Source organism: Nyctibius grandis, chromosome Z (assembly GCF_013368605.1).
Source record: "Nyctibius grandis isolate bNycGra1 chromosome Z, bNycGra1.pri, whole genome shotgun sequence".
NCBI lineage: Eukaryota > Metazoa > Chordata > Aves > Nyctibiiformes > Nyctibiidae > Nyctibius > Nyctibius grandis.
In genome coordinates this window covers 59,953,346-59,979,536 of record NC_090695.1, presented here as the reverse complement: position 1 = coordinate 59,979,536, position 26,191 = coordinate 59,953,346, and the positions used below count along the sequence as shown (strand labels likewise).

The 26,191-nt window shown below is 44.9% G+C and overlaps 1 protein-coding gene across 4 annotated transcripts in view; it reads left to right on the top strand.

Annotated features, from left to right (window-relative positions):
* The first annotated feature begins 3,137 nt into the window (after positions 1 to 3,137).
* ABCA1 (ATP binding cassette subfamily A member 1) overlaps positions 3,138 to 26,191 on the top strand; it is a 97,386-nt gene continuing 74,332 nt past the window's right edge. For 3 of the 4 annotated variants that reach the window (XR_011050191.1, XM_068424121.1, XM_068424120.1), the window contains exons 1-3: positions 3,138 to 3,322; positions 19,491 to 19,637; positions 25,193 to 25,286. Coding sequence is in view for 2 of the 4 variants with exons in the window: in XM_068424121.1 (XP_068280222.1) it covers positions 19,572 to 19,637; positions 25,193 to 25,286 (160 nt within the window). In the remaining 2 variants the exon portion in view is untranslated. Of the gene's footprint in view, positions 3,323 to 19,490; positions 19,638 to 25,192; positions 25,287 to 25,855; positions 26,044 to 26,191 lie in introns of those variants that run through there. The other variant, XM_068424122.1, reaches the window with a different exon arrangement.

Genomic DNA, 26,191 nt, shown 5'->3' with positions numbered 1-26,191 from the left:
AAGAGCAGCAGCTTCTAGAGCAGGAGACACTGGAGGAGATATGAGGATATCTGTGCGGACATGTAGGAGGAGGAAGTGGAGGAGACACATGGAAGGGAGAGACACAGTCTTGGAAGGAGGCACTCCATGCCAGAGCAGGCACATCCCTGGAGGGACTGTGGCCCACGGAGGACCCACTGTGAAGCAGATGGAACAGTGAGAGCCAAGGAGCAGTGGAGGAAAATGAAAAAGAAGCAAGGAACAGCAGAAAAACCATTACATGCTGACCCCAGCTTTCCATATTGCCCAGTGCCTCACAGAAGGAATTGGGAGAGACTGAGCATAACACCTATTTAAAGCAAGGGATGTTGAGATTAGGAAGGGGGTAGGAGAGGTGCTTAACTGGAGATGAGCTTGGGGAGGGAGGAGTAAAGGTCTTTCCCTAAGCATTTAATTGTTTATGTCTTCTTTTTTTCCCCTCAATGTCTGAATCAGTAGTTGAAATTTTGTGTTCATTGGCAACAAATTAAATTAAGCAGAATTCCCTGACTGAGACTGCTTTGCCTGCAAAGACCTGTCACACCTTCCACAGGACTGAAAAGCCAACATAATGTTTGCTGTAGATGGAAGACTTGGGAGGTACAAATATCTTTGAGAAATCTATAGGAGCCGCATGTGCTCATCCACTCTGAAAACTCAAGCCGGCCAAATGTTAAGTATTGTCAGTGGAGGAGATATTGTTTTTCTTAGAAACTACTCCCAGCATGACTATTGACTTTGTGTGTGTACAGCCCAGCCATCGTATCTAACCGTGCCCCCCTCTCTTGTCATCCTTCTTGTACCATTTGTCAGGGCTTGTCTCTCAGTGACCTGATGCCACTATCATGCAACCGGGAGAATGTAAAAGCGGAGAAATGTTATCCAGTGGTGCACAAAGATGCTTTCCTACCATCCTACAGGTATTTTAGCAGAGCAAATTAAATTAAATGCTCCATTTGCTTCTTATGAACATCTGTATATTAGCGCTTTATTGGAAAATGTTGTCCAAATGCTTTAACAGTTGGCACAGATACCGATTTCCAGAACGTAAAAAATCCAGCCTTACGATGATATTGAAAAACCCCACATTTTCGTTAGAGGGACCTGGTTTAAGGAGACACCAGTACCAGGGCAATTTTCAGCTCTCTGGTATTGACGTAAGTGCTGTTTCCGCTGATGTCAGGTCACTAATTCTTTTGAAAACCCTTTCCAGTAAACCCCACTTTCTTTCAAACTCTCTACTGTGTGGGATGAGCCCTAACACTCTGCTGATAGTAAACTAAATGCACTCTTTCTCCCCTTGTTCTGAGTAAACTTGCTGAAGTTGTTTGTTTTACAATTTAAAATTACGATCCACTAAATGTTTGGAAATGTGTAAAGATGGAAAGCTCTAGTATATGGTGAAAAACACACCGCTGCATCTATACATTAAAAAGCAGATTTTTATTTCGGTTTTACAACCAGATGAAGGTACAACCACAGTGAATCTGTTTAAGTCAGTGAAGTTATGTAGCAGCTACCCTGGGGAAACCAAGATCAGAATCAGGAGCTTTTTCATTTTGTCTAGCCCTGAGCCTCTCTGTGAGATGGTGACTGAGGGAAGCAGCTTGGGTCACTGCTGAAATGAACATGTCAGCTTTTATTCAGTGTAGAAGGGTCTGCATTATTAAATTGAATATTTATTGCTATCTGTGAGACTCCAGTGCATAGTATTATTTCAGATCACAATCAGTCTGAGCTCTCTGGAGTTTGCTTTCAGGTATTTGTATTTCTATGCCACTTGAAGAAATACAATGGTTGTAGGCTCAGCATTGGAATAAAAGTCAGGAAACCTGAAGATACAGTTCCCTCAGTAACCATATATCATCCAGATTGCTCATAATATGGCAAAGCATTAACAGCATGCATGATAACATCAACCACTTAACTGCAGAAGAGCAATGGCAGTGCATTATATCTGTAGAGGGAACCGTAATTGAGAGTTGCCTGCCTTTTGTGCGTTACTTGTTTTCATTCACAGAGCATTCTGTGTATTGAAAATGCACTGCTACACTTTCAGAGATTGCACTGCAGTGCTTTTAAGTGCTCCTGCTGTGTACCAACCAAAAAATTTGGAAGGGGTTGTGTGATGGGTGATGTTTCTAGGGGAGGAGCCCTTTTGGCAGGACAAGGAGCTGTGACACTCTCAGCCATCTGAGAATTTAATAATTGCCAAGATCAATAACACAGGCCATTTCTCAGGTAGCTAAAACACGCCATCATTTATGGATTTTGTGTTTGCAGCAAGTCAAGTTAGGCCCTGGGAAGCTTTAAAAATAAATTGAGGAGGGTGTTGTGTTTTTTTTTTAAAGTTTGTGAATGGTTGTCAATTTCTGCAAGAACTGGCTCAACTGAATTAGTCCTTATTTATAGGTAAGTATCAAAGCATTAGCTTTCACAGTTCCTTGCCTTTTCCTTACCGTAAGTGACATGGGGGACAAATTCTGGTCCCGTTGAAGTTGGTGATTATCGATTGATTCCTGCTGGGCCAGCGCTCTCGGTACACTCAGCAGCCGGACAGGTGAGGGTGTCTCCGTGCCCAGCTTGTGCCGGCTCCGCTCTGAAGATGCAGGGGGCGGAGCAGGCGTGGAGCTGAGGGCGGTGGGAGCGCAGTGGCTTCGCAGGTAACTCAGTGCCCGGCTTTCTGCTCTGTCTGCCCGCGGTCCTCAGGAAGGGCTGGCCGGGGGACAGGCGTGGGGGGCTGGCGTGCTTCTCACGCACCAGGGAGCGCGGAGTTCCTCAAAAAGCAAGGCAGCTAGCCCACGGCACCCGTGTCCCGCCGCGGGGGGCCGAGGAGGACGTGCACAGCGCCGCAGCTTGTTTTTGGCTGCAATGTGCACGCCCACATGCAAATCGCCGCGTCCCCGCCGCCCCCCCCCCCCAAAACAGCAGCGGCTGCAAGGGGAAAGGGGGGAAAAAAGGAGAGGGAGGAAGGAGAGAGGAAAAAGAAAAAGGGGAAGAGGAAAAAGAAAAAGGGAAAGAGGAAAAAGAGAAGGGAAAAAGGAGGGAGGACGCCAGAGGAGTGGGGAAGGGGAAAAGAAGGCTCCTGGGCGGCCCCGTCCGTGGAAGGGGCGGGCGCCCCCGCCGCGGGCAGCTCCGCGCCGCCCTATAAGAGGCGCGGCGGGGCGCGGACACACGGCAGCGGGAGTGAGGACGGCGCAGGGTTAAGCGGCACAGCGGTAATCGCGGAGCGGAGTAGACGCGGCGGCTCGGCTCGGCTCCCCGCGGCTCCCCGCGGGACCGACGGCGACCGCCGGCCGGGGAGGTAGGCAGCAGCGGGGAGGACGCGCCGCGGGCAGCTGTCGGGGGAGGCTTCCCCACACGTCCCCGCTCTTCCAGCAGCAGGCAGCGAGAAGAAGCGAGAGGGGGGGAAAAAAAAAAAGTGTGTTTTTTTTTTGTTTTGTTTTGGATTGGTTTTGTTTCCCGGCGTGCTGCCGCTCGCTGTGCCCAGTGTGTCCGGAGCGTGGCTCGGAGGATGGCTTGCGGGTGATCGGGAAGGGGCTAGTAGTGGGGCTTTTTTTGGTGTGTGGTTTTTTTTTTTTTTAATAATTATTTTATTTTAGCTTATCCTGAGTGAGGCGACTCTGACTTGGTAGCACTCGCGTAGGGTGGCTCACCTTACCGCCGCCTCTTCCAGCCCTGGTGGGTGCTTGAAAATAACGGGAGAGTTTTCATCCCCTACACTCCTATGGGAATCCTATGAAGTCGTGTGGGGAGAGGGGAGGGCTTTGGGATGAGGGGGAGTGTAAAAATAAAAGATCGATCCGGCCGCTTTTCTGGTGTGCAGGATGTTCAGCTGCGTGCAGCAAATCCTGGTTCTGCGTGCGGGGCTGCTGCGATACAGCCTGTCGTCAGTCTGTCACGAAATACTGCTGGAGATGCGCGGCTGCCCAGATGCTTAAAATGTATCGGGAGAGATATTCCAATCATAAATTAAAAGTTCATGTTAAGCAGTGTTTCTTGTCTGTTTTAAACATGAACCAGGAGCGCCCCCCCCCCCCCCCTCCCCGTGTCCGTGTCGTCCCGTCCCCCGTCCCCCCCCCCCGCCCCGCTGTTGGGCTTGGAGATTTTAAGGTTGTACAAATAACTTACTTGGAGGATCAAAGCTGATCTTTGGTGTGCTGGAATAGACCTTACTGAAGCCAGAGGGATGTGAACATGCGCTTACATACTTGTGTTAAACTGAAGCTTAAAGAGAAGTTGGACTTCTTGAAAGTTACTGATATGGATTAACACATTAAAATTCAGTTTGTAGAGGCCTTTGAAAATGAGTTGGTGCTTGTACAGCAGAGAACAGCCATGTCTTGGGGAGGTTCCATTAACAACAGATGGCCAAGCTTGCTGTTGAAAGGCTTTTGTAATTGAGCAGTCTCACTCAGTTTTGAAAGGGGGGCATGGTAGTAAAAATGCAGTGCAAGTGCTTTTTTGTGCTTGGCCCTTGTGGCACAGCTTGCCCCCCTGACAAGTGGGAATGGCAATGTGTGCTGAGGCTTTCCCATAACGCAGATCAGTGTGTGATTCTGTGATGCCCCTGCAGGGTCTTAAGCTAAATGGGTGCTACCTGGGACTCTGCAGTGTGTTACTGGTGTATCGGATACAAATCCTGTTGGTGGTCTTCACAGTTCCTTGTGCAAGTTTGAATTTTAATGTATGTAAGTGTGGTGTGGTACAGTCTGTGTCTGGACAAAGGAGGGCAGGAGTCTGACGCCTTTACTCGTGACGTGGAGCACCTTGTTTCTCATGTAATCATAATTTGGTAGGGTGGATTATGGTAAGAATTGGAAGTCAGCTCTTTACAAAGTGTGGGTTGAAGTTTGGTAGCATGGAACACAAGTGGGGCATGGTAGAATTTAAGCTGAACTTTTTAAATTGAGAATGCCTAGCTTTAAAAAATAATAAAAACTGATGCTTTTTAATGTTCACTGTAGGTGTTTTGAGGAGATATCTGCTGGCCTCTGGGTTGCAAGAGATCACAATTGCTGTCATCTGGGGTTAGAGAGTAATAATCAAGCAGCTAGCCCCTGTTCACAGTAACTTTCCCCTGATAAGTTGCTGATGAAGCACATTTGGCCATATAATACTTAAGTGAAAGAAACACACAGGGTGCAGCTATGTGGAAGATCTTGGCATTTGCAGGAGTAATGGTAATCTTTTGAATTTCAGTTCCAAATTTCCTCTGAATACAGCTGTGTAACAGTGCAAGCAGGTATGTTGAAAGTTGCTTAATGGTTTCTTCACCCAGCGAGGCTGAGGCGTGTTTATAAATCGCTTTGCCACAGGCAGCTGCTGGCAAACCTTTTTTGTAACCCTAAATTTGTTATCAAAAATGAGTGTAGCTCAATGCTATTGGTGTAAGCAGAGACTTGGTCTGGCACCAAATTCGACATCTACCATCATGGTGTGGATAAGAGCGACTCTTGGTGAAATGCTGAACTACAGAAAATGAAATGCCATGAGTTTAAAAGAAGGTCAGTAAAATTTTTTTGGCCTTTGTTTCTGGAGTAGCCTTTTCTCTATAGCATTTCCTGGTCTGAATGTCCCCCTGGCTGTGTGAGGGTAAAACAGCCTGCTGGGATTCAGAAATAAGCCTCAGTGGCTTGAGGAGAGCAGCTCTGGACCTTCTGTGCAGATTCTGGGCTGGAGCATGCAATGTCTCATGCATTAATCAAATGTAATATCCACAAATCAGAAAGCAAGTCTTCCCTTGCCTTCATCTCTGCAAGCCTGTTGTCTCACCAGTGAGCTCACCTGGCAGAGTTAGACCCACACAGAGCAGGAGGAGGATCAGTCCTGAACTCATCCATCTGTGGCCAAACGTGATCAGCTCTGCTAGTGCTTATCACGTGCATTGCACCATGCAGGCACAGTGTTTCTTAGGGTGTGGTTTCTTCAGAACTTGAGTCCAGACTAATTGAAGGTTGCTAGTAAACTAGTAATGGACCTGCTTCATTTTCCCCGAAGTGCCTGTTCTTTTTCTCTCCTTGTCCAGTTCATCCTCCTTGCTGGTGCCAGAGTTCAGCAACCCAGGATGAGTAAGTGAGAATGAACTCTCTTCTTTTTGCATGGTGGGTTTTTTTTTTTGACAGCCTGTGTTCAGAGTCTTCTCATGGCTTTGAGCACTTGTGCCAGCACAAAGATGATGACAGGAGCAGAGCAGAAAGGGAACCAGACTACCACTTTGTCTGAGTAACCTTGGAGCAAGCACCCTTGGTGTTTCTAGAGGTCTCCTACACTGGGCAACACACCAAATCCTGCAGTAAGTCCGGAGGCCATGGCTGACCAAACACCAGTGTGTTTCCATTAGGCTGGTCATTCTTGACTCCTGCTGCGACAGAGGCTGGAGTCAGAACCTACCGTTTAGTAAAATACATTTTATATCTGTGACATATTTTCCTTGTTCATCTGAGGCAGCTAGGACTCTACCCACTTTCTCCAGGTAGAAATTCGCTCTCTTTGAGATTGTCTCGTGTTTATGCTGGCTGAGGATTTGAATTCTGAATGCTTGAAATTTTCTGTGTAGTTAACCAGCACACACATCTGCAGTTACTCATATTAAGAGCATAGATTAAAAATACTATGGTGAGACTCTACTTGCAGTGTTCAAAAGGTGATCACCACAAAAAGTTAAAATATTTCATGTTCTGTAGCTACATGTATTGTATTTCTATTGGTCATACAAAAGTCTTATGGAGCAGCTCAGAAGAATTACCATGATGGGAACTACTGACTGGAGTACCCTGTTCTCTATTTTTTGGTCTGTTTCTCTATAATAGGTGGCAGCAAAGCTAGCCCTGTCTTTCTTAGCATTTGTCATTGGGGAAAAAACAAGTGAGCTTGCCTCAAGGATGTAGAGCGAGACGGAGTAGGATGGAAAACTGTTGATGCAGCTTTCCTGACACAACAGGCTAACACTGTAGGAAAAATGGGAGCATTCAGATCTTTACTCACTGGGTTATTAGTGAAAAAGCTTGATCACAGATTACAAGAATCACACAGTTTGAATGGCATAAGTATCTGTATACAAGCTGACCTTTTTCCTCTTCCGTTGTTTTCTGGAGGAGTGTTGCTTAGCAGAGCTCTATCTAATGCGGTAAGAGATTGGTTGGTGTTATGCAACTTTGTTAGGGAACAATTGATGTTAGACAGAAAAAGGAGAGCAAAAGAGCCTTTCCAAGACTGTTCTGATTTGGGCTACATAGCAAGGTCATTCTGTGGGAAAGAGCAAAGAAAGTCAGAGCCTCTGACTGCACAGTTCAGAGATCGTTCTGGAGGTCTGGTTTCCTTTTTAGCAAATGGCAGGCAGGGCTGCATGGAAGATAGAAGTGGCCGAAACCTGTTACCACCTGTATTTGCTTGGCTCCCTGAAACAGTCTGCAGTTGTGCTATCCCATTTACAAGTGAATGGTTGTTAACTGGGAGCAGGAAAGCAAACTGTGCAACTAATATTCATTAGCATTCTTGATTGTAAGCTTAGTAAAGGCCAAAATTAAGCCACGTGTAAGGTCTCAGAGCAGCAGTGGTGGTAGTGTAGGTGACAAGATCAGGACCAGGGACCAGGAGAACCTGGCTCCCAGCATCTGTGCCCATCTTCTTGTGGTGACTTGCCCCTGTTTCCTCTTAACCTGCTTTCACCATTGTTACGACAATGAGATGACAAAAGTTTATACTCTTCATGGTAGAAGTGAAAATGGTTTTTTTTTTCTCACCTGCGACAGGTAATACATTTTTAAAGACTGCAGGCTGTGTTACTAGTTTCAGCAACCTGAGTTTAAGTCCCAGGGTTTCAGATGTATGTTCTGTTTTTCCAGGTGAATTTTTGTGCCTTCAAAAGAAACAGGCAAATTACCATGCACGTTCTTTTGTCTGAGAGCTGTTCTCATGGGGAATATACTGATATTCTAGGGATCTGTTGATGGCTTTTTTTCCCCTCTTCCGCATATTGTAATTATGCTCCCATACCAAGAGTTTGGCTATTGCTGCCAGTTAAAGCAGAGTCAGGACCAAATTTGAATGTATTAAAAAAAACCCAAACCTCTCCTCATCCAAACAATAAAGCAGCACCAACCTTTTCTGAGTGTAGATGCACGGGCATTTCATTCTGGAGCAGTACTGGAGTCAAGAGTTGAAAGTCTACTCCTCTAAATGAAACATTCCTTTTTAATAAAGTAAATAGATCCTTCATTTGTATTTTTGTTTTACCAATGGGCAGTGTGCTTTTTATCTAATTTCTTTGTTTTAAAGTAGTCTAGATACTTTCATTTTTCTTTACCCTATTAAATCAGAGTGGCAATTCTTGCTGCTTTGTTTCTCAGCTATCTCAAACCTATATTTAAATATTCATCCCTAGAGCAAGCAACAGGAGTTTTTCTTCCGTCTTTGGAGATATCTGAACCCACTTCCTTCTAGCAAACTTGATACCATCACCTATACAGTATATGTTTCCATATTTCTTCAGATCCTGTTTTCCCAGGTTATTTTTTTGTTCCCCTGATCGCCATGTCTTCCAGAGCTTCATTCCCAGTTCTTGTGACATGCTTTTAATATTCTACACCACTACATCTGTCTTCCCAATTGTATTTATGTATCAAACCAGACATAACTGCAGTCAACTGGACTGTCTGTGGGAGTATGCTTTTACTCCAGTGGAACTTTCTCAGTGAGCACCATTAAGGATATCCTAAGCTTAACAAAAAAAAATGCATGCTTTGAATCCTATATCCATTAAAAACTTAGAAAACTTTTGTTTACATTTCTCTCTTCCAAGCTTATTGCTTTTCCTTTTGGCATTGCATGCCACTTCTGCATGTACCCGAAGTGTTTTCTGTTCTGAGTCATTTGATTGAAATTGAGCAGACCACAGCTCTTCACCTCGGTGCGTGGTCACTTGAAACTACTGGAGAAGACTTAACGAAGCTCTGTCCTGAATCCTTCTGCATAATGAGATGCGTCTTAGGACATGAACAAATTTTGTGATCCTTGTCTGTTTTAGGTCTGTGCGTGATGTTAAAATAGGCATATGTTAGCCTGCTTTGGATGTCTGTTAACTGTCATGCTGACCCTAAGAATTGAAGCTTTGGTATGGGTTATACAGCTGGAGCTAAAGAACATACAGTGTGTGGATCAACTGTTTCCTCTGTGGATCAGGCAGAGCGGGGAAGGTTGGCACATGCTTTCTGGCAGCACTCGCGGCTAGCTGCCCTGCGCCGCACCTGCCACCGCAGGCACGTGGGCTTCCTTCTTATCGTGTGTGCCAATAATTTTCATACTCTTCTATGAACAACTTTAGAGATAAGTGGTTATTGAACTCTGTATCAGTTGCCAGGAATGATCAGAAATTAATTCCGCTTCATAGCTGAAGCTCACTGCTTTCAGAAGTACTTGGACATCTGTTTGTCACTTCAGTGAATTACTAGCTTCCAAATCCATACAGTTAGATGGTAGCCATGTGGGAGCAGAGGTCTTCTTGTGGGCCTGTCTGTTGTAGGCTTTAAAGGATCAAACTCTGCTCAAGCTGACAATGGCTGCTGAATACTGCATTTGCTAGCTTGTTGCTTTTTTTTGACAATGCCATTTCCTTTCATTGTGCTAGAGGCCTTTTCTTGGCTGATGTTTTTCTGCATAGTTCAGGGATATCTTTTTGTTTCATCTGTTGTTACTTACACCTGTGCCACAGATATCAGTGCTGTTGTGTAGATATCAAGCTTGACAGACAGCTTATTCTTTATGCCAGTGAATCCCAAAGGCACCATTTGGATGTTTTCTACAGTATAAGCCATGTTGTGTTCTGCTCTGTACTCAACACATGCACTGCCTTATAGCATGATGGTCCCAAATGGTAAAGATCAAGCAGAAAATAATGGCAAAGTTTCTTTGGATGTTATAGGGCAGGCATACACCTCCAACTGCAGTTTAATCTTGTACTGGGCATAGTTTGTGTCCTTGTCTTCTCCTAAGATGGAGAGGAAGCTACAAAAACAAGATGTAGGAGAAGATGTTCCCTTCCAAAAAAAAATGCTTACGAACATGATGGCAAAGCTGCAAGGCTTGGTAACTTTGCTCAGTGGGAGATACAAGCACCGCGGCGATGCTCTAGCCACTCTGCAGTAGGACTGTGTAGCACCTACCCGTGTTACGCTTTGTTAAACCAGATCTGTGGCTCCTTTGTCTAAAGTGATTCAGTGATCAGAATATGCTGTGGAAGGGGTGCTCATCAAAAGTGTTTCTGGTCTAACACCCTCTGAGCTCTTGCATTTCTTTTCATAGAAGTTGATGAGGCTGATGACTTTCTTGGGGGAGCCCTGTCTTCCTTCTACCCCGGAGGCTGCGGCCAAGCAGAAGAGCACCTTTTGCAATGTGAAATGCTTTACCCCTTTTCCTAGTTGCAAAGATAACGTCCTTAAACAGGATGCGTTGTCAGCTGGAAAAAGTAACAGTGGGCTGTGTAACAGCTTTTTGCAGACTGTGTAGGGATGATACTATAGTTCCTCAGAGATCAAAGCTTAATGGCATGAATTGAGCTCAAATGTTGCAATTATTATTTTATCAGGGTCTTTTATTATTTCTAGATTTCACTAGAGGAGAGCTCATTCTTTGAGAGCCAAAAAAAAATCTGCTAATATGGACTATGGATTTTTGGACATTGGCCGTGATAAAGCAGATCAGTTTTGGTGTTTGCTTTTGCCAGAGAATGGCCTAGATTTTGGCTTTTTTTTGTTGTATGGGGAAAGTAGAGGACGTTCAGTGTAATGTTGAAAGCTGAAATGCTTCACGTATTTCACAACCTTCCAGTGGAAGCTGGGTTTTTTTGTAAAATAGATTACTGCATTTCATCTTGAGTGTTATACTTGACATTTAAGCAGTTCCTCTTGCTGCAGTGCATGTCACAGGCTCATGCACGTGCCTTTCTTTGGGTCAGTCCAGCTGTGGTGCATGCAAGCATGACTTCATTGCATTGGAGCTGCGCTTGTTTTCACCAGCAAGCCTTTTGAGCATGCTAGAAGTAACAAGAACCAGTTGTTGTGGTCATTTGGGTAGGCAGATGTTGCTCCCCTGGGACAGGTTTTCAGAACAGCTTTTGGCATGTTGTGTCACAAGGGAAGCTTGTAAAACAACACCTGTTTCTGAAAACGCAGCTTTGTGTAGATGTCTGAGGAGGCACTCAGGGCTTTGGAAAACATAGTCCAGTTCCTATAATGGAGTACTCTGTAAGCTAGTGCTTGACTCCATGGGAAGCTGTCCCATATGGTTTATTTCCTCATTGGTAGGGATGGGCACACCTGTGGTGCAGAAATGCATCTGAGGAGTTCGGCTTTGACAGAAGAGGGAAGACAGATACCCTGAAGAGTTCAGGGCCAGGGATTTCAGTGCTCATTATGTTAGTTCTGGGCCCAGTCTTTCAAAATGATCATCTGCTTAGCTGTTCATAGTGGAGCATTCAGAAAGGCTCAGCATGTAATAATATAGTGACTTTAGAAAAATCCATTTGCTCAGTGCTAGTGCTGAGGCTAGATACCTTTAGAAACCCCTTGTCATTTTGCCTAAATATTTGGGAAGCCAGATTTCTGCCCCTAACATCCTATTAACACTAGTTCCAACTCTTGCCAGAGCAAGGTCCAGGCTCCCTTCTCTGTGTTGTACCTAGTGCAGCAGGCAGAACCCGGTATTGGGCTGGGGTTATGTCACTGATAGTTTGAATAGCAGCAGTTACAGCAGGTCGTGAATAGGTGTTTTCTTGTCAACTTGTGCTAAAAGAAGTCCTTTTCCACTGGTTGTCTCCAGTCTTCTCTGACATTGGGCCCCCTTAGACAGCAAGGGAAAGTAACTTATTCAGTGTTTGTAGCTGTGTGCATGCTGCCTTAAGGACTCTGTGGATGGGTGAGATGCTTTGTGTCTCAGTTTGCTCTGGACCAGGTCACTAGAGGGGTTCCATGAGAATGTTTCATCATTCATGAGAATGAATGATTTCATCAGTTTCATGAGAACTGCCACCCAAATATTGTTGTTTGTGGTCCTAATTAAATTCTTACCTGCTGACCCAGAAGTGCTCCAGCCACACTGTTAGTAACAAGGAGTTGGTGTAAACCCTGTGATGTGACCTGGGTGATTTTGAAGAGGGAAGCACTTCTCACTGAGTGAATTTCCAGATGGAAGAGGGAAAGTGTCCAATATTCATTTGGCAAATGGGACAGAAATGGAAGTCCTCTGTGGGGAGGTTACGAAAGACTTGCTTTTAGTGCCTGTGTAGCTCCACTGATAATCCTGTGTCCCAGGCAGCAGGCTGTAGGTTCAAAGCTCATACCTCCGCTGCTGATCCTGCGTTGCTTGTGATTGCTGCAGAGTCCAGCAGTGCTTAAACCAGGAGACAGGCGCGTGGGATCTGGTGGTTATATTCTCATCTCTGCGTTTGCTTTGCTTGTGGCCCCAGGTGAGTTGCTTGAACTATCTTTGCTGCTAACACTTTTCATGGCACCTTTTTGTAACTTAATTAGGGCTCTTTGGGTTAAAAGATTACTTTAAAAGAGCAATACTGTTATTCTTATAAAAGAATCATTGTTTGGGTGGCAGTTTCCCTCTTTCTTAGAGCTCCAGTAGGTGTCATAAGTTTTTTGACTTCTTGAAAGTTTGAGAGATGGGAATGTCAGACTTGCTCCTACGGGTTTTTCAGGCTTTGTGTGAGTTGTTTTGATCACAGAGTGGACGTTACTCCTGATTCTTTATGCACTGGCTGTTTCTGCTGTGGATATTATCTCCAATTAGATCTCTAGCAGCAGGATAAAAAATTGATTGCATTTGTCCACAGCTGCTCTTTATCTAGCCTAACCTCAGGAGATTTGGGATTAATGCTGTTTTTCCTCCTCGTTTGGTCTTGTTTGAAGTTGCATAGATGCAGAGTGCTTTTCCCTTTCTGTGAATTGTTGAAGTTATGGTGAAGGTGTTCTCCAAATACTTGTGCCTTGAGAACCTCTTAACAGCCTTGCACAGTTGCAGGTTGCACAAAGTGGATGTAGTTGTGTAAGTCACTTGGTTTTAGCTACTATGCTGGAAGAAGAGAAATCCTACTGCTCTGCAGAGAAGTGGCCAAGATGCTAAACCTTGATTTGGGAGATGTGGATTTAATTTAATTCTGGACTCTTGGCTTAATCTGCACCTCTGTTACCCAAATGCCCATCCAGGCCACTGATTCTCTGATAGTTTGTCTTGTCTGAGTCAAAACATCAGTTCATGAGGCAGACACTTCTGTTGTGCCTTGGTGTTCACCGACCTCATAGGGACCTGCGCTCAACTGAGGGCACATGGACCACTGGGGGACTTTGGCCTTGGATCTGAGCTTTGCAGAGTTGACATGGCTCATGGTATTACTTGTGCCACAAAATGCAGCCTGACACTGCCTGAAGGAAATGAAATGTTGAGACATTTCTCAGCATTCCCAAAGAGGACTATATTTCTGCTGAAATCTGGTGTTTGTGCTTCAGTTGCCTCTTTTCTTCCGAAGTGTGTCTTGATACATACATAGGCAAAAGCTATTGGAGTTAAGCAGATGTACAATTTTTTGTCTGAGGCAGAAAGCATAAAGCGCTATACCATGTCAGCTTGTGGGAGAGGCACAGCACTGGCTCTAGTAGTTCAAACCCATGCGGAGTCCACCATATGCCTTTTTGCCCCCTCATAAGGGTGTCATCTCTAGCTATTAGATTGGTGCTCTCCCTGGCTGCTTGATCTGTGGAGAGCTGCCAGTGGTGGTAGCTTTTGTGATGTGGAAATCTGACCGAGAGAACAGGACAGAGGCCACTCACTGAGTTCATGGAGGAACCTTCATCAGCTAGTAAAAGCTTTTAGCTCTGCTGACCAGGACTGGGTTTAAGTCCTTGCTGGAGACATAAAGGGTCTATAGCCCATTGCCAGAATCCTGAAATGTTCCAGTCTCGTAAGGTTTGATAAGTTTGCTTTGTTCCCTGTCTAGCTAGTGATTTCTTTTCTAGGGGAAAGATTTTTTCGCCCCCAAAAGAAAGCAAACAGCTGCATTGTTTGCAGAAAGCTGCTTTTGAAGGCTGTTTTATGTTTGCTTAGTACAGACACCAGGCATGGGGGTGGGGAACTGATTCTCTGCCACTTGAGCTTTTTTCCTCTTTCAGTCTACAGCTGTAAAAATACATGGCTTTGCATTTAAGATAGTTTGGGTCTGGAGACTCTTGGCATACCAGCTAATGGACTTTTCAACAGGCATTCTATTTCCAGGTAGTGGGTAGTAGTGATCTAGAAAGAAAGGGTTGGTCAAAGTATGGGTGTCACTGTCAGCATTTTCAGAGATTGCACTGTAACCTAACTTTCTCTTAAGAGGAGTTTTCTGAATTGCACGTTGAGGTGGAATTGCAGCCCTATAGGTCTGGAGGCCATGCAAGGTTTCTGCTGGGGGTGGGGGTGGGGGAGGGGTCGGGGGGGCGGAATGTCATGTGCAGGGAGTCTTCTGCAAAGGCAGACCATGGGATAAGTGTGTGGACCCTGTGCATTAATTGTACTGGTGGGTGTTGTGGTTGCTGGTCTGAATGAGTAGAGAAGGTCCTGACCTGGTGTTAGAACTTTGTGAAGAGTGAAGCAGGAACCCCAGGCCAGATCAGAAGGTATGTGTAAATTGCTCTGCACGTCCTACCCTCCTCTGATGTCCACTGATTCTGCAGGCTGAAGAAGCTTTTCTGGAATTGTAAGGGTAAACTTCTCCCTAGGAAGAGACTGGAGAAACTCTGTCAAAAGATGTGGGGGAGTATTTGGATGTCTTTGTTACTTGATCTCTCCTGTGTGTTTTTTGTCTGGAATTGGAAAAACTTGAGATATCTAACAAATAGCACGTTAAGTGTGCACAAGTCTGAGTGGCATGTTGGTAGAGCATGCAGGGACCTCTGTGTACTGGATCCCCACCATTTGTTTCCTGGCTAAATACAAAATGTTGTCTTAATCCTTACTTTTTCTTGTCTGGCTGGTTAACTGCATGCTTATTGCTGTATCTGTTTGCATAGGGCATATGCCTGGATTCAGGATGTGATTCAAAACACACATTGCTTGCTCAATTATCAGACAGACCCTTCTGGTGATACCTGTTTATTTGTGGTAAGGTGGCAGCTTGAGTTTGCACTGGAGTTACTAGGCAGCTGCCAGGTGTACCCCAAAGTTGCAGGCCATTTGACTCTCCCTTGGTGTGCTCCATGTGGTCGAAGTTGTGCTGTTGTGTTGCATGCATGGGTGAAGAGGTGGAGAAACACTGAAGCAGAGCTAGACAAAAATAGATTTCTGAGTGATGAAGAGAAGTAAGCCTCATGCCTCTAGGCTCAAAACTGCTATATGTTGGTACCTACCTGTACTGGAAAACTCGCAGTGTTCACACAATGAAAAGACTGGATGTGTAAATTGGATGTCTTACACAAAGACCTTTCCACAGCTAGGTTGCACTATTTGTTGCAGTTGAGGGAATTCTTCCTACTTTCACAGAGTAAGTGCTTTATAAAAGCAGGAGATTGCACTTTAAAAAGGTGAGTCCAGGAGTCCAGTATTGGCAGGTATAAATCCCCATTCACTTCAGCAGAGCTGTGGTACTTTACATCACAGAAAACTTGAGCTATGGTGATGAATTCACGCAGCTTTTCTTCTTCTAGACAGAAACAGTCTTGCTGCTTTAGATGGTTCTGGGTAAGTGTCAGGAGTGACCATTGATACCTACTGTTGGCTCGCAACATTTTACTTAGGTGAGGCACAAAAGCCTGCATTGGAAGCTAGCTGGTATTTGTGTGTTTTAGCACTGCAGAGCTAAATGGCAAATTGGATTTCCCAGCTGTGTTGAACTTCTCAGGCTGGTCTGAAGTGGAAATACGGATGGACTTCAGCTCCAGCTGAGCTGGGAGTGTTGGGTCTGTCAGTTCTCTGCATCTCTAGCTTACAATTCTTGCCTCTTGTCAGCTGGAAGAACATCTGAAAGGGTGCTAACCCATTTTCCTCTGAGATTCTTAGTGTGCAGAACATTTTCTGATGCATTCATAATTCAAGTGGACCTAGTTAACTTGTATCAGCAGTGAACCAAATATGTCAGCCTCTGTGGATCAAAATCAGAGGCAGCTCTAGGCATCAACAAACCTGTTACCTAGTCTGTAACAAATACTGGGGCAGAATACATCTTCAAAGCAGTCACCCTGGCATGGCTGGAAGAATAACTGGGCACACTTCAGGTTCAAATTTGGTGCTCTTGGTGAATGATCCAGTGTTAGGCTCTGTTCCCTAGTTTAATGTAGGGACTTTACTGGTAGTGCCTACATCTGGGCCAGGTTTTCCAGTCTTCAGGTACAGTCCTTACAAATCAGTATTTTTACTTCGTTTGAAACATGTATCCAGGCAAACTGGCCTTATTTGAAGGCCAGCATATTTGCTTTGTTTCCAGTAAAGTTTAGATGGACTCCAGAGAGCTGGAGTACAAGCAGTTGGCCACAGCTGAGTCCTCCTGACTGCACAGGCTTCTGCTGATCAGCTGAGATGTGTTAAATTATCAGGTATGTGCCCTTATCTCACTACAGTTTGCTGGTGCAATGTGAACTGTACAACCTCTACAATGAAGTATTTCTGTGTTCTGCATCCTGTGGACTGACTGCAATTGCGAGGGACCAATGTCTGGATTTTCACTGGTGTGGGTTAAACCAGCTACCCTGTGATTAGCTCAAACATCCCACAGACTGCTTCAAATTTTATTCTGCCTTTGTGCAGGGTATTAAGGCACAGGAGCTAGTTTTATTTCCATTGATGAGCATGCCAAAGGCCTCTTTGGGTCTCCCTGGGATCCTTCCTGTGTTCTTCCTATGGTACTTTATATTTGTGGATTTTGGTCTTTATCTGTAATTGCTGGAAAGCATTGGAAAGTAGCTTGTTGCAGAGAGTTGACATTGTTGTAGAAGGGGGAATATGGAGTGGGTACTCTGAACACCCTTCTGAAGATAAAATCTGTTGCATAACTACTAGCGATTGTAGAAGGTTGTGCAGTCCCTTCCTGTCCTCTACTTCCGTCTGCCAAGCTTGTGCTGTGGCTGCAGGATTGGACTCAGGCAGAAAGGCTTATGTCGTGGGGCACACTAGAGACCACAGCAAAGCAGATGGAGGGCTGTGACCCACAGACCAGTATCCTTGCAGAAAAATGCTTGAAAAGAGCAATTCTGCTAGTGTTCTGTGAAGGATTTTTGCACCACATTGGTTACGGAGCACCGGTGCACTATGTGAGTAGCAATCCAGATTGCTCGGTAGGGCGAGTAAAAGCAGTGTTGCCAAATCCCCTGAATCCTGAGCAGAAATGGGTCAGTGAAGGGGTACAAAGGAGGGGTGATAATATTCCTTGCTTAGTTTCTTCTCTGGGTCACTTGTTAATTATATCTTTAAATGTGTAATCTTGATACACAGAGGAGATGCTGCAAAGCTCCTCTGTATCCAAGCCTGTAAGCAAAGGTGTGCTTTGAGTCCGTGAGCCTGCATGCACAGTCCTCAGCAGCCAGGGCTTGTCCTTTGAGATTGTCCACACAGGGCAGGTTTTTTCCCTTCTGTGAATGCGCTATTAGCCTGTCAAGTGCCTCACTCTGAGCATGTCTGGGAATTCGCTATCTACTAGCCAGATGTGCATGCAGATGGAATGTGTTAGGGTCAGGGTACTCCAACCAGCAGGAAGCTCTGGGCAGGGGAGGAAGGCTCTCCTGTCACATCAGTTGGGCATCCCTCTGTGAAGATGAGCATCTGCATTGGTTATGTCAGTGAATTACGGCATCACCTAGCAGAAGTTGATGAGCCCATGCTGATGGTATGCTCAGCTGCCTGTGTACTGGCATGAGGTTCAATTTGTAGGTTTTTGTAGGCATCTGTTATTGTTCGTTGTTTCCCTGTACTGGCATTAAGAAGCACTGCTGTCCAGTTGTGATACTACAGTGTAATTATCTGTAGAACTCGGCATAATGGGTTTAATTGTTTTTGTTAGTCACGTTAGGGAAATTTTTTTGTAACACAGACCTATATTATTAGTGACAAGTTTTTAATATGCAAGTCATTGTAATAATGGAATTTATTTTTGGATCAGACTTAAAGGCCACAAGTGTTCATTAACTCAAACCTGACATCCAGAATTGCCATTTATAATCTAGTCTACGCTGGTGTAGGACTGGTCACAGCATTTCCTGAGGAAGTCTTGTGTTCCTAGCACACTTATGGATTTTGGAAGCCTTTACAATGCAGTTTGCAATCAGGCGTGCAACTCTGAATCATTGGGCTAGGGTACTGGTATGTAGGACACTAGAATCAAAAACATGTGTGTTCCCAGCTTAACAGATGTTGGAGAGAATGATTGTCTCACTGTGTTTGAATAGGCTGCTCGCTGTCTGGTTAACACTGAGGCTGTCAACAGAGTGTATTTGAGTACATAAATCAGAACTAATTTGATGTGGATTATGTAAATTCCTGTGTAGACGCATACTTAGAATGAAAATACTCTTAATATGAAGTGTCTTTAACTCAAAAGTAAATTACGCTATGCCAAATTAATTCTGGAAAAAAAGGTTTAATGAACTTTAATGTACTATACGCTCACCTTTCCATTTGATTGAGTCTTCCCAGAAGTCTGTGTGTACCCAAGCCTATACCATGCTATTATCAATAGCCACCAAAGAGACAAATGTGTTTTTCAACCCTTTATACTTTCTCATACTCTCACAAGGTACATACTGAATGCAACCAATTCACAACAGTGTTGGAGGCCAGGTGGTTGCAAGACCTGACACTGACTCAACAGTTGTTTCCCATTCACTTTATCCAAATATGAATGCCTGCAGGGTCATTCTTAGTCACTTACCTTCAAGGAAATGATGTTTCTCCCTTGCTGGTTAAGTGCATAGCATTTTCTCCTACAAGCGGTAGTCTTGACTGGACTTCAAAAGAAGGGCTTTCCTAATTTGGCAGCAGTCTTCTCGCCATTATGAAAGTAAATATGAAAAGGAGCTTTTTTTTTTTTTTTAAAAAAAAAAAGGTTGAATTGTACAGTTCAGTCTCATTCGGGGGTCTCTAAATCAGCTTTCAAAGCCTATGATTTTTTTCCCCTTTCTGAGTTTTTCTTGCTCTTGGAATGTTTGGGCAGGAAGGAGGAAGATTGTTGCCCTGCGCGTATTGCATTCTTTTGTGCCTTGGAGCTCTGAGGTAAGAGACAGTGAGTCTAAATCTGAGCTTACTGAGACCCACAAGACTTGGCTGGAGTGCATGGGGTAAGAAGGCAGTGATGGGGAGTACCATGGAGGGCTGCGGGGTTACATGGGGTCACAGAGTGTAGCCTCTGCCTTTCCCTGTCTTGTTGCCTTTTCTGTTCTGCCTGACATGCTTTTTCCTTTTGACTAGTTTTTTTTTTTTCTCTTTGTGTTTTTTTTTTTTTTTTCTAGTTAATGCCCAGCCACAGCGTCTCTGCTGTGTACTGCTACTGCTGCTGCACAAAGGGAGCTCCTAGGCTTTTCTGAAGGAAGATGGCTTTCTGGACACAGCTGGGATTGCTGCTATGGAAGAACTTCACCTACAGAAGAAGACAGACTGTAAGTATTAGCCGAAGGCTTTTTGAGGTCTAAATTGTAGCTTTGTGGCTTAATTTTCGAGCAAAACAGGGAAAAATCCTGTGTCTTGATGTTTTATGTCTAGTGGTCCCTGGCAGAGCAACTGGTCTGCCTTTGGAAAGACCTGATTCAAATTGAAGAGAGTGGTGCATGGACAGAAACCAGAGGGCTTGGAGGTGCTGAAGACTTCTATCCTGAATCCCAGTGTGAGAGAGTGTCAGAATACCAAAACACTCATGTCGGACCAGGCAGAGAGGGTGCATGACTGCTGTGTGCAGCAAGGATGATGTAAATTGAAAACCTGTGCTACGATCTGCTCCACTCTGCAGGTGGTCTAAAAGCTTTTTCAATTCTGCAAGCTGCAACAGCAGCAATAAAATTCTGCCATTTCCTAATGCCAGAAGTGGTGGAGGCAATAGCAGGCATCTTCAGTCTCTTTAATACAAGCCTGTTGTGTAACTGTACAACAGGAGGTGTAGTTCAAGTGACAGGCATGAGACTTGTTCTCACATCAGCATGGAGACAAATCCAGGCAACTGCTCTTTTTCTACTGAGGTGGATTCTGATTAGTTTCAGTACTAGCCTTGCCATCTGTTAGCAGTGGGAGGATGTACCTGTTCAGGTAGATACTATGCAACGAGAGTTTCTCCTTGTGGTGACAAAGACACAGGAGTATGAATCCAGTACGGTGTTCTTAAGGTTTTTCTGCCTTTACATTAATGAGACCTCACAGGACGCTATAACTCCTGCAGACAGCTAAAAGCCAGAGAAAACATGCTATTTCCCCTCCAGGGATTTTGGGAATAACTGTGTTGGACAAGAGAATGTCCTATTCAACAAGCCTGTGCAGAAGATCTGTCCTGTTAGATCTGACCTTGAGGAGGTATGAGTAGGGAATGTGAAGGGAACATGAGTTACTGAGGTGGTGAGTGGAAAGTGGTCTCTCTGATAAGCTTTCTGAACCCTGCAAATGTCAGGGTGCTTGCCAGCTGGCTGGGGCTGGTAGTTTTAGAAACTCGGAGTCACAAGGGAGGAGAGGCTATCATATTCACCACTGGAGATGGAGACAGTCTCTGAAGTCTTTGCTCAGGTGTTTGAGGCTTGTTTTCATAGGACTTGTGTCCAGTGAATTCAGAGCTGGAATTAGTCCATTCTTAAATAAAACCAGACAAAGGGGGCTCATGGCATCTTTTGACTGTTCCTCTGTACCACTGTGGTTACAGAGCTGCCAGTGATGGCAGGAATTTCTGTGATTTGTATGTTTTTGTCCTTACTCCAGGAGCGTTATCTCCCAGGACAGGAGTGCTCAGCTGAGAGGCTGTGGGCTATGTCACTCACAAGGAGTGAGGCTGTCTGCTCTCTGAATGTATGGGCCAGCATCCTGACCTTGTGAACAACCTCATAATTTAGAAAGGTGTTGCAGTGGAGCTGGGGAAGGTAGTCTAAAAACTGACTACAGATCCTAAAAAAGATAGGCTGTTCTCAGCTGTTGCCTGTGTAACCTAGGCTCTTAGAGCTGAAAACAAGTCTTTTTCTCGCTTGCCACTCTTGATCTCTCCCAAAATGGCTTTGGTAACTAGGGGAACTCCAGGACACTGATGGATCCTCTGGAGCAATGCTTAAACTGGTTAAACTGGGAGATTTCAGAGGAGTTGAGTTTTACACTGAAGATTTTTTGTCAGGGCCTTCTGAAATTAATGCATCAGGTTTGAAGCTTACTTGAAGAGGTCTGAGTCTAGCATGACATGTCCTGTCAAGGTAGCTATAGGCTAGCTGGCTGGGCAGAAGAGGTGCATTCAGATCCTTTGATGATGCCACAAAAAACGCAGTAGGCTAGGCATGTGTCAGTGAAAAAGACCTTCCTGCTTGTACTTCTGTCATGATCTTGGATCTGCTCAGCTATTTCTTTGTACCTTCTGGCAGCTTCTGCATTGGCTTCCCATCAAGTAGTCCAAAGGGCATGAGACTGCTCATAGTCTGTTCCACACCAATATTATTAGTCAGTTCACAATGAAGGTCTGTTTTTGTGGGGTTCCTATATCTCTCGGGTTTTCTTCATTAACAGTTCCCATTTGGGCTTTACCTGAAGTCAGGAGGGGAAGACCACTTAACAGAAAATGGCAGAAAAGTAGCAAGAGCGTCTCACCACGCTGTTATCACGGCTGCACAGTCATTCATCTATTTGCTTCAGTGTTAGGAGACCAGTGTCCTTGAGCTGGGTGTGGTGATGACTCTCTGTTACTTGTACTTACTGAAGATGTAGCCCAGAAATAGTTTGATCCTTACTCTTCTTCCCAAAAGACGTGTGTGTTAGCCTTTGCTTCCTACTGAACCCTCTCCTCGGCTGCTGCGAGTTTGGGCTGTGTTGTGAAAGCTGGGTTCAAAGCTCAGCCTGACGTGTGCAATTCAAGCGTTACTTTGTACTGGATGACTTCCAACAGCACTGGAGTGGGGGGAAGGAGTTCACAGGGGGAGAGGAGGGAAGAAAAACCGTGTTCAGGGGTCACTGTTTGAAAACATTTCTCCCTCCCTGCTGTCTTGCAAATGAGGAGACACCTCAGACTCGCATGGAGAGACTGGTCAGGTGCTGGTAGCTCCCTGCATTGAAACTGGACTGTAAATGTGGGGAGCATGGTTGACAGTGAGATGGGGTGATAGTTTGGTTAGTTCTTCCTTAACACATTTCCTGTTGACACAGTGTAGATCTCAATATTTAATGGTATCCTGCATCATTGGCCAACTGCTATAAATTGTGCATGCTTTGGGGACTAGCCCCAGTAAAATTAGGAGCAGTTTGTTCTGGGCCAAGTGCTGCCTCTGAATTCACCTGCTGTGTGCAAATGGGATGTTGTTCCTTCAGCTCCAGATGGAGCAGGGGTGGCAGAGGGGGTTGGAGGTTTGAAGCTTCATTTCACTGTTTAGTAGGCTGGTCTAGTAGTTGCAGCACAGAAGTGAGTGAGGAGACTTGATTTTTTCAGTATCTACTTAGTATGAACCTTAGTGAGACATGTCCCCTTTAATGTCTCTGTGTCCTTCTCTGCAAAGTCCATAGCGGATGACAAGTGCTGTCATGGGAATGTCAGGAGGCAGTGTGGGAAGGAACCTACTGACCTTCAGGAGCAAAAGGAATAGAATTCAATTTTTGTTGAACAGCACAAGAGGCTGGCCAGGGAGTCCAGCCTCACTATTGAAATGCCACTGATGCATTGAGCTTGACCCCATGCAAGTCTCTGGTGCAGTGGTTGCCAGCTGCGTCTCACTAAGTAGCATTTCAGTGGCTGCCATGATGCAGCAGTCTTCAGTTATAAAGGTGCAGCTTAGTCCAAGGTGCATCCTTCCGTTCTCTGTCCTCCCTGAGCCTGTCAATCTGCAAAGTTAGACATGTTATATGTGCAGAGGCATACAGCACTGTGCATGCAGCCCTCCTGCGGTTACCTTTGTGATTGTGTAATTAACCATAATTGGGCATGCAAAAGAGGAGCTGTGTGTGCAGGTGGCCAGGCTCCTCCTTCAACAGGGCTGTTCAAGCACTACCATCCACCCCAGTGTGGGACAGCTGGGGCTGATGTTTCTTTGAGCAAGCCAGGACTTGCTCTCAAGGGCAGCGTTTTCTCTCTGATTCTGTAGCAGTCACAGGGCTGTAAGAGGCTATCTGTGCACCTTGGTCACCCTAAGAAGCCTCCATAAGCCCAGCTAACATTGCTCTATCCACAAGCTGCGTAGTAGCAGTTGCTTGGGGTGCATGCGCCTTGCCTCCCATCGGGGTGGCAGAGGGCCGTGATGTGTGCCAGGGCATGGCCATTGATGCTGGATTGTCCTGGTTTCACAGGTACCTTTCCATCAAGAGGAGGAAAAGTCCTTCTGCGCCATCCTGGCAGCAGCTCTCAGAGGATCTTGAAAAGGGAAGAGGTAGACAAGTCGTCTAGTGTCCTAGCTCTGACCATCTATGACCTCTGGGAGCCAGACCACTGTATAATGCAGAAGGCAGCAGGCTGTCACTGTTACTGGCTGTCTGTGTGCTGTCACTACATTGTTTGTTGTAAAAACAGAGACCAAAGATAGTGAGGCATCTTCCTGGCACCTTTGTTAGTGTGGTCTCAGTGGAGTTTATCCAGTAGTCATACAGTATGTGCTTGAAAATAATGCGTGGGAAACAAACTCATCCCGCAGAGCCTGATTCTGTTACCAGAAGTGCCTGTGAGACTCTGATGCTCAATTTTCATGTCTTTTGGATAGGGTTGCCATTTGGTTGGGTGTCAACCGTTAAGGGTATCTGTGAAGAGCCATCCTAGATGGTTTCCTCTGCTGGATCAAGTGGCATTTGTTTTAATGCACAGTTTTTACAGTGTGAGATTCTTTTGAGGTGCAGTAGTCAACCAGAAGTCTCACCTCAAAGTTTACCTGGAGTGTGTCGTGCTGAGTGTCCAGAGTGTAATTTTAGCTGTTAATGGTGTAACCTGGGAAAACACGTTTGTGGGGATTCTCTCTCCCAGTGGGGCTCAGGTCTTACCCTGTCTGTCTTGTAGTAAGAATGATGTAGACATTAGAAAAGATAGGATTTTCTAGGAAAGAAAAGGAAAAGATTTCTCTTTACATTCCGGTTTCCCTCTCCCAAGGGAGGAAAAACGTAAGTAGCAGCATAAAAAGATTTCAGTAAACCGGTCTCATGGGTTACTTAAAATGCATGTTTAGGCCACCTTTCTGGAGTGGGAAGGGAGGAGTGTGGCTGGTGAAGCTCAGGGCTGGGAAACCTCAGCTTGTGTCTCAGAAGTTCTAGGCTGTAGTGATGCTTTGTCCACATGCTTCTGTGAGATGTAGCACATCTCAGCAGATTTTTCTGTGCTTCAATTCCCTGTTTAAAAAATGCTTTACGCTTAATAGCAGGCCTTTCTTGTATTCTAGTCTAGTCCCTCTAAATAACTGAGTGCTTTATACCTTTACTGCCTGTCTGTAAGTACCCTGGACCAGTGGGTGCCTGCCATTGGAAGCAAATGTACATTAGAACAAAACAATAACTAGATATGAACTTGATCTTAGCAGCTCTGCTTTCCTGATGCCAATATACTTTTGCAGCAGTGAAACTGAAAGATTTGGGATTGCTGTGTGACAGCACAATTTCCATGCCCAGTGTGTTAGGGTAGAAGCTCAGTGGTTTACTATGAGAATGGGATGCAAGTACTTCCCACTACCTCTAAAAAATGAGGCCAAAAATTCAACTCATTGCTGGGAAGATTTATTGGGAGGTTTCTTTCAGTCGGGGGATGAAAAGAACTATAAAAAGAAGTCAGAAATAGCCCCTAAGCATATCCAGTTTAGTCCTGTAACTGGCACATATCAAGGAGAAAAGCCTGTAATTCTTTGCAGATTATCCTCTGAAGCTGGAGGAACAAACTTCTTGGTCCTGGAATGCATAGGCAAAGTGAAGTGAGGCAGTGCTTGCAAAACTGTCCTGGGTTACAAGTGGATTGTACTGGAACCTCTCTTCTGTCCTGTATTTTGAATATGATTTCTTAATACTTTGTCTTTATTGTTTCCAGTTCCAGCTGCTGATCGAAGTTACCTGGCCTCTGTTTATCTTCTTCATCCTGATCTCTGTAAGACTTTCATATCCGCCCTACGAGCAGCATGAATGTAAGTACCAAACAGAGCAGCTGCACCCAGAATGGCTGTTGTTTCATGGTTAGAAGGTAATAATGCAGCTGGTAAGATGCAGGGAGCAGGGGCAGTAGTTGCATATTTTGGTCAGAAATCTTCAGGGAAGTTTCAATGACTCCTTTCCTTCTACCTTGAGAACTGCAGTGTGTTCTTACATGTTAATGTTGCTCCAGGACTGTACACTGCAGCTGTTTTTCTTGCTGCTTGTCCGTTTTTGCATTTATAATGTATTAGTCAAGAGTTTGGTATGAAGCGTGACAAGTCTGCAAAACGCACACAGAACCCAAGTCTTATTTCTCATCCCTGATCTATATGTGACTTAGCATAAAATGAAAGCAGTGTTCAGATCTGTAGGAAAGCAGTCTCATTTTCAGGCAGTAATGTGGGTTAATGTATCACATAAGGAGCACAAGAGCAATTCCATTCCTTCTAATCATAGACAGCTCTGTATTCGGTAGGTTCAGCAGTCATACATCTGTTGTGGAAAACTATTCTGCTTTTCCTTTTATATCCTAAATGGGCACATTTCTGCTTTTCTTTCAAAGGAAGCTTATTCTTGCTCTGCAAATGACAGTGTTTAGGCCTCTGTGTTGGTTGCCATTTGATTTAGGAATCGTGACTTGTTTATTAGCGATATGCTTCATCTTACTGTGATTGGTGACAGCCTCATACTGCAATTAGCTGACTGTGGAAGAGCTCTTCATTTATCTTTCCTTTGCCTGATTACTGCAGGGTAAGTGGTTAAAGGTCAGCACAACATGATTCTGGATGGCACTCTGAAGTGTTTCATTCTTAAAACGGGGAAAGAACTAGCTCTCACAGCACTTACCCTGTGGTTCTTTGCAGTGGCTGGGGCATTTTATGCTGCTTGCTAGGCTTTC